Source organism: Erithacus rubecula, assembly GCF_903797595.1.
Source record: "Erithacus rubecula genome assembly, chromosome: 24".
Classification (NCBI taxonomy): domain Eukaryota; kingdom Metazoa; phylum Chordata; class Aves; order Passeriformes; family Muscicapidae; genus Erithacus; species Erithacus rubecula.
In genome coordinates, this window is record NC_136676.1 from 389,381 (window position 1) to 405,105 (window position 15,725).

Consider the following 15,725-nt stretch of genomic DNA (forward strand, 5'->3'; position numbering starts at 1 on the left):
GAGGTGGTGAAGTCACTATCCCTGCAAGTGTTTAAGGAAAGCCTGGACATGGCACTCAGTTCCACGGTCTGTTTGACAAGGTGGTGTTGGGTCATCAATGATCTCAAAGGTCTTTTCCAACCTAATTGATTCTTGGGTTCTGTGTGCTGACTTGCCCCATGCTCCCCAGGCACCCCGTCCCCCTGTGAGCCCAATGAATTCAAGTGTGACAATGGACACTGTGCCCTCAAGCTCTGGCGCTGCGATGGCGAGAATGACTGTGGTGACGGCTCTGATGAGAGGGACTGCCGTGAGTATGGGGGCTTGGGGACACGTGTGGGGACATGGGGACACAACTGATACTGTGCTGTGATCCCCTGCAGCCACCAAGGCGCCTGGTGCGGCTTGTGGACCAGCGGAATTCCGGTGTGTGTCCAGTGGGAGCTGCATCCGTGCCAGCTACCAGTGCGACAGGGAGCCCGACTGTCCCGACCGCAGTGACGAGGTTGGATGTGGTAAGTGACACCAGAGGGGACCGCTCCACGGGGGGGGACATGGGGACCAAGGCTGGGCTGGGGATGCTGTGCCAGGGATGCTGTGATGCTGGGGGCATGTGGTGCTGTGGCACCAGGATGGGGACACTGTGCCCAAGCTGTCCTCGGGATCCGGGGCTCTGTCTGACCTGTGCCAGGGACCTTTTGCTGTGACACCAGGCTGGGAACACTGCCCGGGGGCCTAGTGCCATAGCAGAGGGCTGGAGACATTGTGTTGTGGTACCAGGCTTGTGATACTGTGCCTGGGGACGTTGTGCCGTAGTATTGGGCTGGGGACTCTGTGCCCAAGTTGTGCCCAGTGCCACAGGACCATACTGGGGACACTGTGTCCAGGTCCCTATGCTGTGGCACAGTGCTGGCCGCCACACTGGGAACCCTGTCCCCAGGCAGTGCCACACTGGGAAGCCTGTGCCATGGCACCTGGCTGTGGACCCTGTGCTGGGACCTTCCCCCAGGTGGTGCTGGGCTGGGGACATGTCACGGAACCAGGCTGGGTATCACACTGGGAACCCTGTCCTCAAGCTGGACTGGAGACATGCCAAAGAACCTGTCCCTCAGTGGATCTGGGGTGGCGGTGACAGTGTCCCAGTCTTCCAGTGGTGCAACACAGAGTAGACAGTACCGGTGGCAGTGACAATAACAGGGTGACAGCAGCAGTGTCCCAGTTTCCTGGGGCGCCAGTGGGGCAGGTGGTGGCAATGGTAGTGGCAGTCCAGAATGGTAGGGGTGGCAGTGGCAATGTCCTTGACACCTGGGGCAGGTGGTGACTGTGCCAGTGGTAGTGGCAGTGAGAATGATGGGGTGGGTGGCAGTGTTCCTGTCCCCCAGGGTTGCTGTGTTGTGTGGGTGGTGCCGGTGGTGGTGACAATGACTGGGTGGCGGTGGTAGTGCCCCCACAGGTGGTGACGCTGCCGCGGGAATCGGTGAGGGCAGTGCCAGGCCAGACCGTCACCTTCACCTGTGTGGCCACCGGTGTCCCCACCCCCATTGTCACCTGGCGCCTGAACTGGGGACACACCCCCAGCAGCCACAGGTGGGCGGGGCCGGAGGCGGGGTCTAAGGGGTGCTGGTTGCAGATTGGAGGAAGGGGCGTGGCTTGCCATGGGAGGAACTTGTGATTTTGTGTGGTTTGTGATGGGAGGAGTAGTTTGGGGTGGGGCCTGGATGGGCAGGATTGGTTTGGGGACCGAGATGGTGGGGGGCAGGACTGGGGGCGGGGCTTGTTGCAGGGTGTGGTCTATGTGGGCGGGATTTTGTCAGATAGGCGTGGCTAGCAGCCAGGCCTGCCGGGGGTGGGTGGGGCTTGTTCAACGGGAGAGGCTTGTGATTGGGATGGGGTCTGGGGGTAAGCCTGTCATGCAGAGGGAATGGGCTGCTGTTCTGGGCTGGGCAGTGAGTGTGCGGTCACTGGGTGTACTGGGGATTGTGGGCACTGGGTGTACTGGGGATGGTGGGTGTACTGAGTAAGCGGGGCACTGGGTGTGCTGGATGTCCTGAGCACTGGCTGTACTGGGTGTGCCAAGCACCAGGTGTGCAGAGCACCACATGTGTCAGGTGCTGTGTGTGGTAGCCACGGGGTGTGTGTGGCTCCCAGGTATGCCAGGCTCCCCTTTGCCAGGCTCTGGGTAGCAAATGTGCCCCACAGGGTGTCAATTGTGAGCGAGGCTGGGCAGGGCACCCTAACTATCCGGGACGTGAAAGAAGCTGATCAAGGTGCCTACACCTGCGAGGCCATCAACACGCTGGGCATGGTGTTCGGCATTCCTGACAGCATCCTCACTGTCACCCGCCCTGGTGAGTGGCCCCTCCCCCCTCCATGCTGCCAGTCCCACCGTGGCACTGTGACCATCATCCCCTCTCTCATCTCTCACAGGGCCATGTCCCGAGGGCCACTTCCAGGTGACAGGGACATCCCGCTGCCTGCCCTGCTTCTGCTTTGGCGTCACCACCTCCTGCCGCGCCACCACCCGGCACCGCCATGGCCTCCATCTGCGCTTCAACCGCCCCAATGACTTCAAGGGTGAGTTGTGGGTATGGGGGACAGGGGCAGGGGACACACCAGAGGCTGAGTGTTTTCTTGCAGGTGTCAATGTGACGGTGCCGGCAGCGCCATCCGCACCGGTGCTCTCAGCCACCCAACTCCACGTGGATGTGGGCACTGAGGAGTTCCAGCTCTTGGACCTGTCCCGCCGCTTCCTGGCACTAGACGCATTTTGGGCACTGCCAGAGCCCTTCCTTGGGGACAAGGTGATGTTGGGGTGGGGTCAGGGCTGGGCACACTAGTGGCACGGCCGCTGACAGCCCATTGTGCTACCAGGTGGATGCCTACGGGGGAGCATTGAGCTATGGGGTGCGGTACCGGCTGGGCCGGGGGCCCCCTGAGCCCACCGCCCACCCCGACCTGCTGCTGCGGGGCCATGGGCGGCAGCTGCGGGCGCGTGCTGGTGACACCCAGCCAGACATTCTCAACCAGCGGCACGTGCCCCTTACTGAGGTGGGTGTGAGAAGGGATGGTGATGGTGGGGAGGTGATGCTCGTGGTGATGGGTGGGTTGTGAATCCAGTGATGGCAAGGAGATACTGATGAAAGGAGGGTGATACTGGTGGTGGCTGGGTGGCTCTGGTAGCAGTGATGCTGATGATGGTCACCGATGCCAGTGGTGGCAGGTGAGTGATGCCAGCATTACCATCACACTGCTGTGACACTGCTGTCACTGTCCTGGCAGGACCACTGGGAGGATGAGCAGGGTACCCCAGTGAGCCGGGAGCTGCTGCTGCTGGTGCTGCAGGGGCTGGAGGGCATCTTCATCCGGGCAGTTTACGACGGGCGCATGGCCAGTGTGGGGCTCAGCGACGTGGCCATGGACATCACCAGCACCACGGACACCGGCCTGGGGCCGGCTGGCGACATCGAGGAGTGCAGGTGACTGCTGGCAGCAAGGTCACGGGCTCAGTGCCACTGCTGCTGTGATGCCACTGTCACACCGCTTTTTCCCCAGGTGCCCTGTGGGCTACACAGGGCTGTCGTGCCAGCGCTGTGCCCCCCGTTTTGAGCGGGTGATGAGGGGACCCTACCTGGGGACCTGCTCTGGCTGTGGCTGCCATGGCCACTCCAGCACCTGTGACCCCGTTTTTGGGCACTGCTTGGTAAGGAGTGAGGGGTTGATGAGATGACCAAGGGACAGGGACGCAGCACAGGATCACCACTCCCCTGTGACATGTGTGTTCCCCTAGAACTGCCAGCACAACACGGAGGGTCCCCAGTGTGAGAAGTGCAAACCTGGCTTCTTCGGTGATGCCACCAAGGGCACAGCCACCGCCTGTCACCCTTGTCCCTGTCCCTACACTGAGCTGTCTCGCAGGTGGGTGCCAAGCCCAGGGACCAGCCCCTGATGTCACTGCGCTGGCGTCACCATCGTTGTCACCCCCAGGTTTTCGGAGTCATGCTTTTTGGACACAGATGGCCAGGCCACCTGTGACGCCTGTGCCCCTGGATATGCTGGCCGCCGCTGTGAGAGGTGGGTGGGGGGGGTCCTTCCCTATGACCGTCACACCTGAGACCCCCCCCCACCCATTACCTACCTAACACCCACCCATCCCCCACCCATCCATAGGTGTGCCCCAGGCTACGAGGGAGACCCCATCCAGCCGGGTGGCAAGTGCACCCCAATTGGTGAGTGGAGGGTGCTGGTTTGGGGGGTCCCCACACCCTTGGGTGCCCCCCACCCTCACCCTCACTGTCTGCAGGCCAGGAGCTTGTCAAATGTGATGCCCGCGGGGGCCAGGACGAGGCGGGTGGCACTTGTCGCTGCAAGGTGATGGCAGGGGGCTGGGGGAACAGTGGGGCAATATTGGTGGGGACAATGGGGGTGCAATGGGGCTCTGGCATTGCCATCCCCCACTGCACCAGTCTGGTCCCAGGTACCCAGTCCCTGCCTTGGCTCCCATTATACCTTGGTCCCATAGCACCCACTCCACCTCCCAGTCCAATACCCTGAGGCAGCCAGTCCCACCCCCTGTAGTACCCAGTCCAATCCCTGAGGTACCCAGTCCAATCCACCCGACACCAATCCCAGCCCCTGCCCCATGGCGCCAGCCCAACCCCTCACCTAGAACTCACTCCAACCCCCCATAACACCCAGTCTGACACCTGGGGCACCCAGTCCAATCCCCCCAGCATCAATGACAACCCCACCATGGTGCCCAGTGACTCACTCTAATCCCCTTAACACTCCAGTCTGATCCTCCATAGCACCCCGTCTGGTTCCTGGGTACCCAGTCCCACCACTCCCTTAGCCTCCATCCCACTTTCTGCATATGATCCCACCCATTTCCCTGCTCACCCCTGACCACCCTGTGCCCCCAGCCCAACGTCCGTGGCCGGCTCTGTGACTCCTGCGCCGCTGGCACCTTCCACCTGAGCGCTGCCAACCCCGCAGGCTGCCTGCCCTGCTTCTGCATGGGGCTGTCCCGCTCCTGTGCCAGCTCCGCCTGGCACCGCCACCAGGTACCCCCAGCACAGGACAAGCCCGGACAGGCTGTGCCATCCTGGACCACGTCATGCCATGTCTTGTCATTGTCTTGGCGTGTCATTCTATGGCTTGCCATGCCATGAAATGCCATTAAGTTCTGGGCCATACTGTGTCATGCCATGTTGTGCTGTGTCTTGCCACGTCTTGTTGTGTCGTGCAGTGATGTGCCATTATGTGTAGTTTCATGCCTTATGGTGCCATGCTGTGCCATGTACTGTCATGGTACACGTTACCATGTCATTGCATGGTAGGGCATACGCCGTGTTCCATGCCATGTGATGCCATATAGCACCATGTTGTGCTGTGTCATATATAATATTGTGTCATCCGTGCCATGGCGTGCCATGTAGTGCTGTGGTACACAACATACGTATTGTGCCTCGTCTTGTCATATAGTGCCGTGCTGTGCCATGTGATGCCATGCAGTGCTATGTAATGTCATGCTGTGCCATGCAGTGCTGTGCCAAACCCACAATCCCTCTCCCAGGTGTTGCTCAGCTCTGAGGACTCGGCGCCGCTGCCCCTGGCCAACCTGTCGGGCACACGGTTGGTGGGAGCCATGCCACACTTCGTGTCCCCACGGGAGCTGCGCTTTGATGCCTTCCGAGAGCTGCCACGGGGCGTTCACTACTGGGTGCTACCTGCACCCTTCACAGGGGACAAGGTGACACAGCTGCCCCGGTGGACACCTCTGCACCTCTCTGTGTTCCCACTGTCCAGGGAGCAGGTGACCCCAAACTATGCTGCGTGTCCCCACAGGTAACAGCTTATGGCGGGGAGCTGCGGTACACGGTGACGCACCAGGCCCCAGCTGGCATTCCCCTGTACCCCCGGCACCCTGACGTCCTGCTCCAGGGCAATGGGATCCTCCTGGAGCACTTCTCCAGTGCCACCCCCCCGGCCAGCGTCCCCACCGCTGTCACTGTCCCCATCCGTGAGGTGAGAGGGGGCCTTGTGTGACACCCAACGAGAGGAGTCATGGAGGCAGGGGGTCAGACTAGGTGCCATGGGGAGGTCTCCCTGGATGCTCCAGGGGCTGGCCTGGGTGCAGTGGGGGATAGCAACCCCCATGTCACCCTGGTGTGGCACAGGGCGCCTGGCGCCGCGCAGATGGGCATGATGCCACCCGCGAGCACCTCCTGATGGCTCTGGCCGACGTGGACCTCTTCATGATCCGGGCATCCTACTCAGAGCAGATGGAGGAGAGCAGGTGAGTTCCTTGTGGAGTCAGGAGGGGATGCAGCAGGGTGGCAGGGCAGTGCTGACGTCCTCTCTGACCCTGCAGACTGGCCGATGTCACCCTGGATGTGGCAGTCCCGCATGCCACCGGCCTCCCGCCTGCTCTGGAGGTGGAGGACTGTGCCTGCCCTCCGGGGTATCGCGGGGCCTCATGCCAGGTGAGACCCTCAGGTCCCCTCACCGCTACCATGGGGATGCTGAACCGTGTCGCACCCCACTGCCACTGTGTCCCCTCTAGGACTGTGACACCGGCTACACCCGCAGCACCTCCGGGCTCTACCTGGGCACCTGTGAGCTGTGCCAGTGCCATGGCCATGCCAGCGAGTGCCACCCTGACACTGGTGTCTGCCAGGTCAGCTGAGGACAGACAGGGGACACCCTGGGGGCCCCCATGGTAGGGACACCAATGCCATCACCCCCTTTCTTTCCAGGGCTGCCAGGATCACACTGAGGGTCCCCAGTGTGACAAGTGCCAACCTGGCTACTACGGTGATGCCACCCGGGGCATGCCAGGCGACTGTCAGCCCTGTCCCTGCCATGGACCCCATGGAGACACTCAGTAGGTGCCATTCCATGGTCTGTCACATCCCTGAGGACATTGGCTTCATGTCACCTGTTCCTTTATCCCCTCCACAGGGTAACAAAGATCTGCTTTGAGGACACAGACGGGCAGCCTACGTGCAGTGCCTGTGCCCCAGGGCACAGTGGGCGTCTCTGCGAGAGGTGACAGGGATACCAGGGTGGGGTGGCGGGTGTTTTCGGGGTGGACGCTCCTCTCACTGCCTCATTTTGGTTTGTCACACTGTAGGTGCTCACCTGGGTATGTGGGGGACCCGCTGCGGGGAGAGCCATGCCGAGGTGAGTGTCACAGGGCAGGGACAAAGTGGTGTCCCCTGTGGTGGCACTAACAGGGTTGTGGCTGACTGTGTGTTACCCGTCAGTGCCTGGTGTCCCCAGTGCGCAATGCCAGTGCGATCCACATGGCAGCACCGGTGAGGGCTGCGATGCCAATGGGCAGTGTCACTGCAAGGTGAGCCTTGTGTGTGTGTCCCCAACCCTGGGAGGGGTGACAGGGCAATGTCACCACACTGTCTCCCCTCCCCAGGCCAATGTGGAGGGTCCCCACTGTGCCGTGTGCCGTCCCCATCACTTCCACCTGAGCGGGGATGAGCCAGCCGGGTGCCTGCCCTGCTTCTGCATGGGCATTGTTCAGCATTGCACCAGCACTGCCTACGCCCGTGGCACTGTGAGTGTACCCTGTTGTCCCTAGATGTCCCCAGCATGTCCCCACATGTCCCAGACCCCTCTCACTCCTTGATCCCACAGATCCGGACGTCCTTTGCCCTGGGGGATGCCCAGGGGTTCGCCCTGGTGAACCGCCAGCGCAGCACCCGCGTGGACAGCGGCTTTAGGGTGCAGCTGGGGCATCCCCAGCCCCACCTGACCTACGAGCGCTTTGGGGAGCTGCCCCCTGACTCCTACTACTGGCAGCTGCCACCCCCCTACCAGGGGGACAAGGTAACAGGATGATCCCCAGGAGGACAGGGGTGCCCATGGGAGCCACGGGTATGCCCTGCCAGAGGCTGCACCCACTCCCCGTTGGCACCCTGGGCACTGTCGGAGGGGAAGGTGGGCAGAGCCTCCTTGTCTCTGTGCTTTTTTTTCTTCTTCCTTTTCCCCTTTCCCTTCCATTTTTCCTCTTTTCACCATGTCATTTTCCCCTTTGCCCCTTCTTTCCCTTTTCTCCTTTTCTCATATTTTTCACCTTTTTCATCCTTGTCCTGTGCCATCCTGTCCCCATCATCATCCCCATTGTTTTCTTTCTCCTCTTTCCTCATCCCATCCCCTTTCCATCCTCTTCTCTTCCTCATCCCTATCCTTTTTCTTTCCCCTTTCCCTTTTCTCCTTTCCACTTTCCCCTCTCCTTTTTCCATCTCCTCTTCCTTATGCCTATTTCACCTCATCACCTTCCCCATCCTCATCTGTGTCCCCATCATGCCCATCCTCTTTCTCTTCCCTTTACCCATGCCATGCCATGCCATGCCATGCCATGCCATGCCATGCCATGCCATGCCATGCCATGCCATGCCATGCCATGCCATGCCATGCCATGCCATGCCATCCCATGCCATCCCATCCCATCCCATGCCATCCCATCCCATCCCATCCCATCCCATCCCATCCCATCCCATCCCATCCCATCCCATCCCATCCCATCCCATCCCATCCCATCCCATCCCACCCTTTCCCTTTCCCACTGCCATTCCAATCTTGCCCCTCTCCCGGTGCAGGTGGGCTCCTATGGTGGTCGGCTCCGCTACACCCTGACCTACACCCAAGGGGGACAAGGAGCCCCCCTGCCCGACGCTGATGTCCAGATCACAGTAAGGGGGTGCTGGCTGGGGTGGGACAGGGACACACTGGATGACACCAGGACCCCCTGACCCCCTTGGACCATCTGTGCACAGGGCAATGACATCACACTGGTGGCCTACCAGCCTGACCTGCCCCCGCAGACCCCCCAGGCCTTTGAGATCATTTTTCGGGAGGTAGGAGGTGGTGGGCAGCTTTTGTCCCTGATGTCCCACTTTCCCACAGTGTGTCCCCCGCTAACCCCCGTGTTCCTGCAGCAATTCTGGCAGCGGCCAGACGGACAGCCAGCGACACGGGAGCACCTGCTGATGGCGCTGGCCGACCTGGATGAGATCCTCATCCGTGCCACCTACTCCACAAGCACAGCCATGGCTGCCATCGCCAACGTGGCCATGGACGTGGCCGTGCCCCCCCAGCCCGGCTTGCCCCCAGCCCCTGAAGTGGAGGAATGTCGCTGTCCCCCCGGGTACCATGGGCTGTCCTGCCAGGTGAGCCCAGCCCCTCCCGGTGTCACCTCATCACCTCCCTACCCTCCTCCCCAGTATCTCCTTATCATCTCCCTGATCACCCCCCTTATCCCTCCATCATGACCTTCTATCACCAACCTCACTTGTTTCATCATTGTCCCTGTCATCAACCCCAGATCCCCCACCACCCTCAGCATCCCTGATCATGTCCAGTATCACCCTCCATCCCCCCATCATGCGCCCCAGCATTTCATCATCTCTCCAGCACCCCCATCATTGTGCCCCATCACCCCCCATCATCATCCCTCCATCCTCTCATCCCTCATCAAACCCATCATCACCCCATGAGCCTCCGCCTATCAGCCCTCCATTCTCCCCTCCTGTATCACCTCTTCATCACCTTCCATTACCCCCCCCAGCACTCCCCCCTCATCCCTCCATCATTGCACCATCATCACCACCAGAAGTCCCCTCTTTGCCCATCAGCCCCCAGCATCCCCCCAGTATCCCCAGCATCCCATCACTCCCCATATCACACCCCATCATAACCCCCCCATGACCCCACATCAACCTTTCCATCATCCCCAGCATGACCCCTACATATTCCCACCAGCATCACCCCCACCACCCTCCATCAACCCCCCCAGCACACCATCATCATCCATCTATCCCCCAGTCCCCTCCCTCATGTCTTCATCACCCTTCAGCATCCCCAGCATCCCTAGGATCACCCTCATCACCCTCCATCAACCTCATCACCCCTTCAGGATCCCCCTAATATCACCCCATCACTCTTCATCACCCCCCAACACCCTCATCATCACCCATCTGACCCCAGACCATCCATCACCTCAGTATCACCCTCAGCACCCCCCATCACCCTTCGTCTTCCCTCCAGTATCACCCGCTCCATCCTCCATTCCCCATCATCACCATCACTCCTCCATCCTCCCCCCAGCACTGTTCCCATCACCGTCATCACTCTTCATCACCCCTGGCACCCCCATCACCCATCTGTCCCCCAAGCCCCCTCTTCACCCCTCCCCACACCCCTAGCCCAGGGGTGGGGATCCCAAGGCTGTCCCTTCCCACAGGACTGTGCCCCGGGATACACGCGCACCGGCGGGGGGCTGTACCTGGGGCACTGCGAGCTGTGCGAGTGCAACGGCCACTCTGAGAGCTGCCACCCTGAGAGCGGCGCGTGCTCCGTAAGGCCCCACATTCTGAACGTTTTGGGGGAGGTTGTGGTGTTACCCTAGCCGTGACACCCCCAATTTGTGCCCCCACTATCCCCCAGGGATGCTTGCACAACACGGCAGGGGACTTCTGTGACCAGTGTGCCCCCGGCTTCTATGGGGACGCCACCGCCGGGACCCCCGAGGACTGCCAGCCCTGCGCCTGTCCCCTCCCATACCCTGAAAATCAGTGGGTGCCTGAACTGGGGTGGGGGTGCTGGGCTGGGGGTGCCAGGGAAGGGACATGCCTCACCTTGCTCTGTCCCTGCAGGTTTTCCAGGACCTGTGAGAGTCTGGGAGGCAGCGGGTACCGCTGCACCGCCTGTGAGCCGGGCTACACTGGGCAGTACTGTGAGCGGTGAGGCTGCTGACACCCCAAAACCTGTCCCAAAATCCCACTGCACAGGCTCACCCCCACATACCCACCCCCAAACCCCATCCCAATATATCTCTCCAAAAACCCACCCTATGGGCTCACCACCATACACCTGCTCTGCTATACCTGCCCTGATGGGTTCACTGCCATATACCCACCCCAAAACCTCATCCTGAGTCACCCTTATATATATATATATCCCCAAAACCCACCTCCGTTGCCTCATCCCCACATACCCTGATGGGCTCACCCTCCTTTATCCACCCACACATGCCCACCGCAATGTTCTCCTAGTATACCTACCCAATGTGCTCACCCCTATGAGCTCACACCAATACATGCATCCTAAAGAGAATCTGTATACTCACCCTGACATATGCATCCCAATATGCTCATCCCAATTTATGCACTCCAGCATACCCACCCTTATATAGTCACTCCAATACACTTCCCCTTCCAGACCCAACCCAAAGTTCTCCCCAGTATACCCACCCTAATACACCCACCTCAAAATAACCACCCCAATGTTTTACCCACTCTGATGTACTCACCCTTATAAGCTCCTCCAGATTTTGCATCCTAAAGGGCTGAGCCTGATATATGCACCCCAATACAGAGTGCACCTACTCTGATGACCTCACCGCAATAGAGACACCCCAAAGTGCCCACCCTTATACCTGCCTCAGTACAGTCACCACCCCACTATACTCATCCTGATGTACTCACCTTGATGTGCTCACCCCAAAATATCCACCCTATGTACCACAATATACACACCAATATACACCCCAATATACCCACCCTGTGTACCCCAAATGCTCATTCCCATGCACACCCCAAAGCACACACCCCAGCCCACCCACCCCAACATACTTCTCCCATCCGCACCCCACTGCACTCCCACGAGCCCCGTGCCCCTGTTGTCACCCGCAGTTGCGCCCCGGGTTACGCGGGTGACCCCACGGTGCGGGGTCAGGGCTGCGTCCCCGTGGGGCCCCCACCCGCGCTGGCCGTGCGTGTGCACCCGCTGCGCACCGCTGTGCCGCAGGGCAGCGCCGTCACCCTGCGCTGCCACGCCGCCGGGGACCCCCCACTCTACTACCGCTGGGTGCGAGAGGACGGCCGGCCCCTCCCCGAGGGTGCCCAGAGCCGCCGACAAGGTACTGGGTGGCTCCAGGGGGGACATCGGGGTGTCCCCAAGGTGCAGGGTGTCACCTGCATCACCCCTCAGGTGAGGAGCTGCACTTCCCCAGCATCCAGCCTTCTGAAGCTGGTGTCTACGTCTGCTCCTGCCGCAACCTCCAGCACAGTAATTCCAGCCGTGCTGAAGTCATCGTCACCGGTAAGTCATTGTCACCGAGGGGGGCACCTGCATGGAGGGGAGGCAGGAGCAGGGCTCACCTCTCTGTGTGGTGCAGAGACCCCCGACAAGCCCATCACTGTCACTGTGGAGGAGAAGCGGGTGCAGCGGGTGCAGCCCGGTGCCGATGTCACCTTCGTCTGCACAGCCAAGAGCAAGGTGAGGGGAAGGGGACGCAGCATGGCAGGAGTGCTGCAGGGCACCCCTGGGTATGTGCAGGGACATTCAGATGTGGAGATGCCCCTGGGTGCCCACCTGGACACCCAGTGATGTACTCATGGGGATATCCAGGGCTTGGGAACAGCTGTACCCATATGGACCCCCTAAGCCACCTTGGGTCCTTACACAGCTCTATGGGACACCCCTGGTGCCCATCTCTCCCCCATGGGTGCACAGCTGGGCATGTGCCCATCCCAGTGGCATCAGGCCTCCCCACCTGTTTCCCCAGTCTCCCGCCTATACCCTGGTGTGGACACGGCAGAACCATGGGACACTGCCAGCGGGTGCTGTGGACTTCAATGGGATCCTGACGCTGCGCAGTGTGCGGCCCCAGGACGCCGGAGTCTATGTTTGCACCGGCTCCAACATGCTGGACATGGACCAGGGCACCGCCACACTCTATGTCCAGGGTGAGCCCTGACACTGTGGCTCACCCCATGGGGATGGGATGATGGGCAACACCAGGGTGATGGGCATATTGGCTGCCCAGACACCAGGGTGATGGGCATACAAGTACCAACACATGGTGTGGTGGTTACACTTCGCCCCCAGATGCTGGGTTTGATGGGCATTCTTGCTGTTTGGATCTTGATTCCCAGATGCCAGGGTGGTGGTCACATTCAGTGCCTGGATACAAGGGTGATGGGTTTGCTTGGTGCCCAGTCCTTCAGGTGATGGGCACACTCAGCACCCTGGCTCTGTGGTGATGGTGCCCAAATGCTGGGGTGATAGGCACATTGAATGCCCAGACACTGGAGTGGTGGGCACACTTGTGGCCCAGACACCAGGGCAGTGGGCTGGTTGGGTGCCTAGGTACCAAGTTGACGGGTAGGTTTGGTGCCTGCACACCAGGGTGATAGGCTAACTCCCCTGAGACCCATTCCATCCTGCAGCTGCCTCGAAGACCCAGATGTTCTATGGACCTGTTGAGTTCATGGAGGGGCACAGACCAGGTAAGTCAATGGGGAGGATTCCAGAGGGTTCTCACGTTCCCCCCACCCACTGCATGCTGGGGGTCCATGTGCACCCCGCTGCCGGCTGTGCCACGCCACCCCGCTTCCCACCGCCCCACCGCCTGGGGACAGCACGGGGGGGCCTGGCAAGCCCTAAGTCCCCCCCTGGGTCTCACTGCAGCTGGCACCGCCAGCGCCCCCACTGCCACCGTGGAGCCGGTGCAGCTGAGCGTGGCACCGGGGCAGCCAGCCGAGTTCCACTGCGTGGTCACCGGCAGCCCTCAGCCCACCCTTGAGTGGCTCGGTAGGTGCCTGCTGGGGATGGGGGGACACCGGGACCGGGCGGGGGGACACAGCAAGCAGGGGTGATGACAGGCTGTGTCCCTCCAGGTGCGCTGCCGCCGCAGGCTGTGGTTCAGGGTGGGACACTGCGCTTTAGCACTGTTGAGCCTGCCGATGCAGGGCACTACGAGTGCCGGGCACGGAGCAGCGCTGGCCAGCACACGGCTCGCGCCTTCCTTCATGTTCAAGGTGAGCAGCATCACCATCATCCCTGTCACTCCACTGTCCCTTTTATCCCATCCCTATCATCTCTGTTGTCTCTGTCACTCCATCCTCCCCATCATTCCCATTACCCTGATCATTCCCATTGGCTGTCACATACATCACCCCTATTGTCCCCATTGTCCCTGTCACCCCTTTTGCTCCCATCATCACCCATCTTCTCTTTCACTCCCCATCATCCCCATTGTCCATCTTCATTGTCTCCATGGTCTGCATCATCCCTGTCATCCTCATCATCCCTGTCACCTCCCACTGTCCATCCGCCTCATCCCCACCTTCCCATCATCTCATCATCCCCTTTGTTCCCATCATCCCATCATCACCACCATTCATTCCCTTCATTGTCCCCACCATCCCTGTCACTCTCATTGTCCCCACTGTTCTCTTCTACCCCTTCATGGCCCATTGTCCATCATTCTGTCATCCCTCATCATTTCATTGTTCCCATCACCCTTATCATCTTCATCATCTGCATCATCTCAATCATCTTTGTCCACCCCATTGTTCCCATTGCTCCCATTGCCCCCAACAACTCCATCACTCCCATTATCACTGTCATCCCCATCATTCCATTGTTCCCATCACCCTTATCATCTTCATCATCCTCATCACTCTCATTGTCGTCCCCCATTGCCCCCATCAACTCCATCATCCCGTGGTGCCCTTCACCCCCATGTCTGTATCACTCATGTCACCCCCATTATCCACACCCCACCACTGCCCCCAGCACCACCCTGATCATCCTCCCTGCAGGCGCAGGCACCCCACAGGTGCAGGTGAGCCCGGAGCGGACGGAGGTGCAGGAGGGCTCCACAGTGCGGCTCTACTGCCGAGTCTCGGGGTCCCCCACTGCCACCATCACCTGGGAGAAGCAGGGGGGCACTCTTCCACCACAGGTGAGCAAGGTGCTGGCACCTGTGGGTGCTCCAGGAAGTGTCCGTGCACCACAGGAGCCACTGACACCCACCCTCATGCCACAGTCCCGTGCCGAGCATGGTGACATTGCCACACTCGTCATCCCTGCTGTGACGGCAGCCGATGGTGGCATCTACCTCTGCGTGGGCACCAGCGCTGCTGGCACAGCCCGTGCTGCTATTGAGGTGGCCGTGGTGCCAGGTGAGGAGGGTGAGGGACACCAGTGGTGTTTGGGGATGGTTTTGCAGGGCTACAACTCACCCATGTTGTCCCTTTTGCTCCACACAGGGGTGACACCACCTGTTCGCATCGAGTCCTCGTCCCCATCCATCACTGAGGGACAGACCCTGGACCTGGACTGTGTGGTGGCAGGACCCAGCTCTGCCACTGTGACATGGTACAAGCGTGGGGGCTCCCTGCCCGCTGGCCACCAGGTAGGGCACAGCAGGGTGGGCAGCTCCCCAAACACTGCCCTGTCCTCTGCTGTGTGACACCAAAGCATGTCCCCAACTGCAGGTTTCAGGGTCCCGGCTCCGTGTCCCCCATGTCACAGCAGCTGATTCAGGGGAGTATGTGTGCCGGGCAAGCTTGGGAACCACTGTCCGGGAGGCATCTGTCATTGTCACCGTCGTGGCTGCATCAGGCTCATCCTATGGTGAGGCTGGGCTCAGCAGCACTGGAGGGAACAAGCTGCTTCCCAACAGACCGTCACAGCTCTGTCCTCTCCTGCAGGACCACCAGCGTCAGGTGTCCCTGTCCGGATTGAGGCATCCTCGTCCACCGTGGCTGAGGGACAGACCCTGGACCTGAACTGCATCGTGGCCAGCCAGGGACAGGCCACAGTCACCTGGTACAAGCGCGGGGGGTCCCTCCCGGCCAAGCATCAGGTGGGGGACGCAGAGGGTGATGATGTGAAGGGTGGCTGGGGGTGATGCACAGCCCTGTGCAAGCCCAGGTGGC

The 15,725-nt window shown here is 60.7% G+C and overlaps 1 protein-coding gene across 7 annotated transcripts in view; it reads left to right on the forward strand.

Moving 5' to 3' along the window:
• The window catches only part of HSPG2 (heparan sulfate proteoglycan 2), a 40,606-nt gene that overhangs the window by 9,614 nt on the left and 15,267 nt on the right, over window positions 1-15,725 (forward strand). For 6 of the 7 annotated variants that reach the window (XM_079326307.1, XM_079326312.1, XM_079326311.1 and 3 more), the window contains 43 exons: window positions 170-289; window positions 363-494; window positions 1,422-1,566; window positions 2,179-2,327; window positions 2,407-2,553; window positions 2,617-2,780; window positions 2,851-3,027; window positions 3,259-3,455; window positions 3,532-3,679; window positions 3,767-3,894; window positions 3,964-4,050; window positions 4,147-4,205; window positions 4,280-4,347; window positions 4,899-5,039; window positions 5,552-5,728; window positions 5,824-6,003; window positions 6,156-6,274; window positions 6,350-6,461; window positions 6,542-6,655; window positions 6,735-6,862; window positions 6,940-7,026; window positions 7,112-7,161; window positions 7,245-7,333; window positions 7,409-7,549; window positions 7,630-7,821; window positions 8,595-8,687; window positions 8,772-8,852; window positions 8,934-9,164; window positions 10,238-10,351; window positions 10,441-10,568; window positions 10,650-10,736; window positions 11,688-11,914; window positions 11,986-12,096; window positions 12,173-12,273; window positions 12,563-12,743; window positions 13,227-13,286; window positions 13,468-13,590; window positions 13,677-13,817; window positions 14,604-14,746; window positions 14,831-14,966; window positions 15,054-15,199; window positions 15,282-15,420; window positions 15,498-15,652. In XM_079326307.1, coding sequence (XP_079182433.1) covers window positions 170-289; window positions 363-494; window positions 1,422-1,566; window positions 2,179-2,327; window positions 2,407-2,553; window positions 2,617-2,780; window positions 2,851-3,027; window positions 3,259-3,455; window positions 3,532-3,679; window positions 3,767-3,894; window positions 3,964-4,050; window positions 4,147-4,205; window positions 4,280-4,347; window positions 4,899-5,039; window positions 5,552-5,728; window positions 5,824-6,003; window positions 6,156-6,274; window positions 6,350-6,461; window positions 6,542-6,655; window positions 6,735-6,862; window positions 6,940-7,026; window positions 7,112-7,161; window positions 7,245-7,333; window positions 7,409-7,549; window positions 7,630-7,821; window positions 8,595-8,687; window positions 8,772-8,852; window positions 8,934-9,164; window positions 10,238-10,351; window positions 10,441-10,568; window positions 10,650-10,736; window positions 11,688-11,914; window positions 11,986-12,096; window positions 12,173-12,273; window positions 12,563-12,743; window positions 13,227-13,286; window positions 13,468-13,590; window positions 13,677-13,817; window positions 14,604-14,746; window positions 14,831-14,966; window positions 15,054-15,199; window positions 15,282-15,420; window positions 15,498-15,652 — 5,648 coding nt within the window. The remainder of the gene's footprint in view (window positions 1-169; window positions 290-362; window positions 495-1,421; window positions 1,567-2,178; window positions 2,328-2,406; window positions 2,554-2,616; window positions 2,781-2,850; window positions 3,028-3,258; window positions 3,456-3,531; window positions 3,680-3,766; window positions 3,895-3,963; window positions 4,051-4,146; window positions 4,206-4,279; window positions 4,348-4,898; window positions 5,040-5,551; window positions 5,729-5,823; window positions 6,004-6,155; window positions 6,275-6,349; window positions 6,462-6,541; window positions 6,656-6,734; window positions 6,863-6,939; window positions 7,027-7,111; window positions 7,162-7,244; window positions 7,334-7,408; window positions 7,550-7,629; window positions 7,822-8,594; window positions 8,688-8,771; window positions 8,853-8,933; window positions 9,165-10,237; window positions 10,352-10,440; window positions 10,569-10,649; window positions 10,737-11,687; window positions 11,915-11,985; window positions 12,097-12,172; window positions 12,274-12,562; window positions 12,744-13,226; window positions 13,287-13,467; window positions 13,591-13,676; window positions 13,818-14,603; window positions 14,747-14,830; window positions 14,967-15,053; window positions 15,200-15,281; window positions 15,421-15,497; window positions 15,653-15,725) is intronic. The other variant, XM_079326309.1, reaches the window with a different exon arrangement.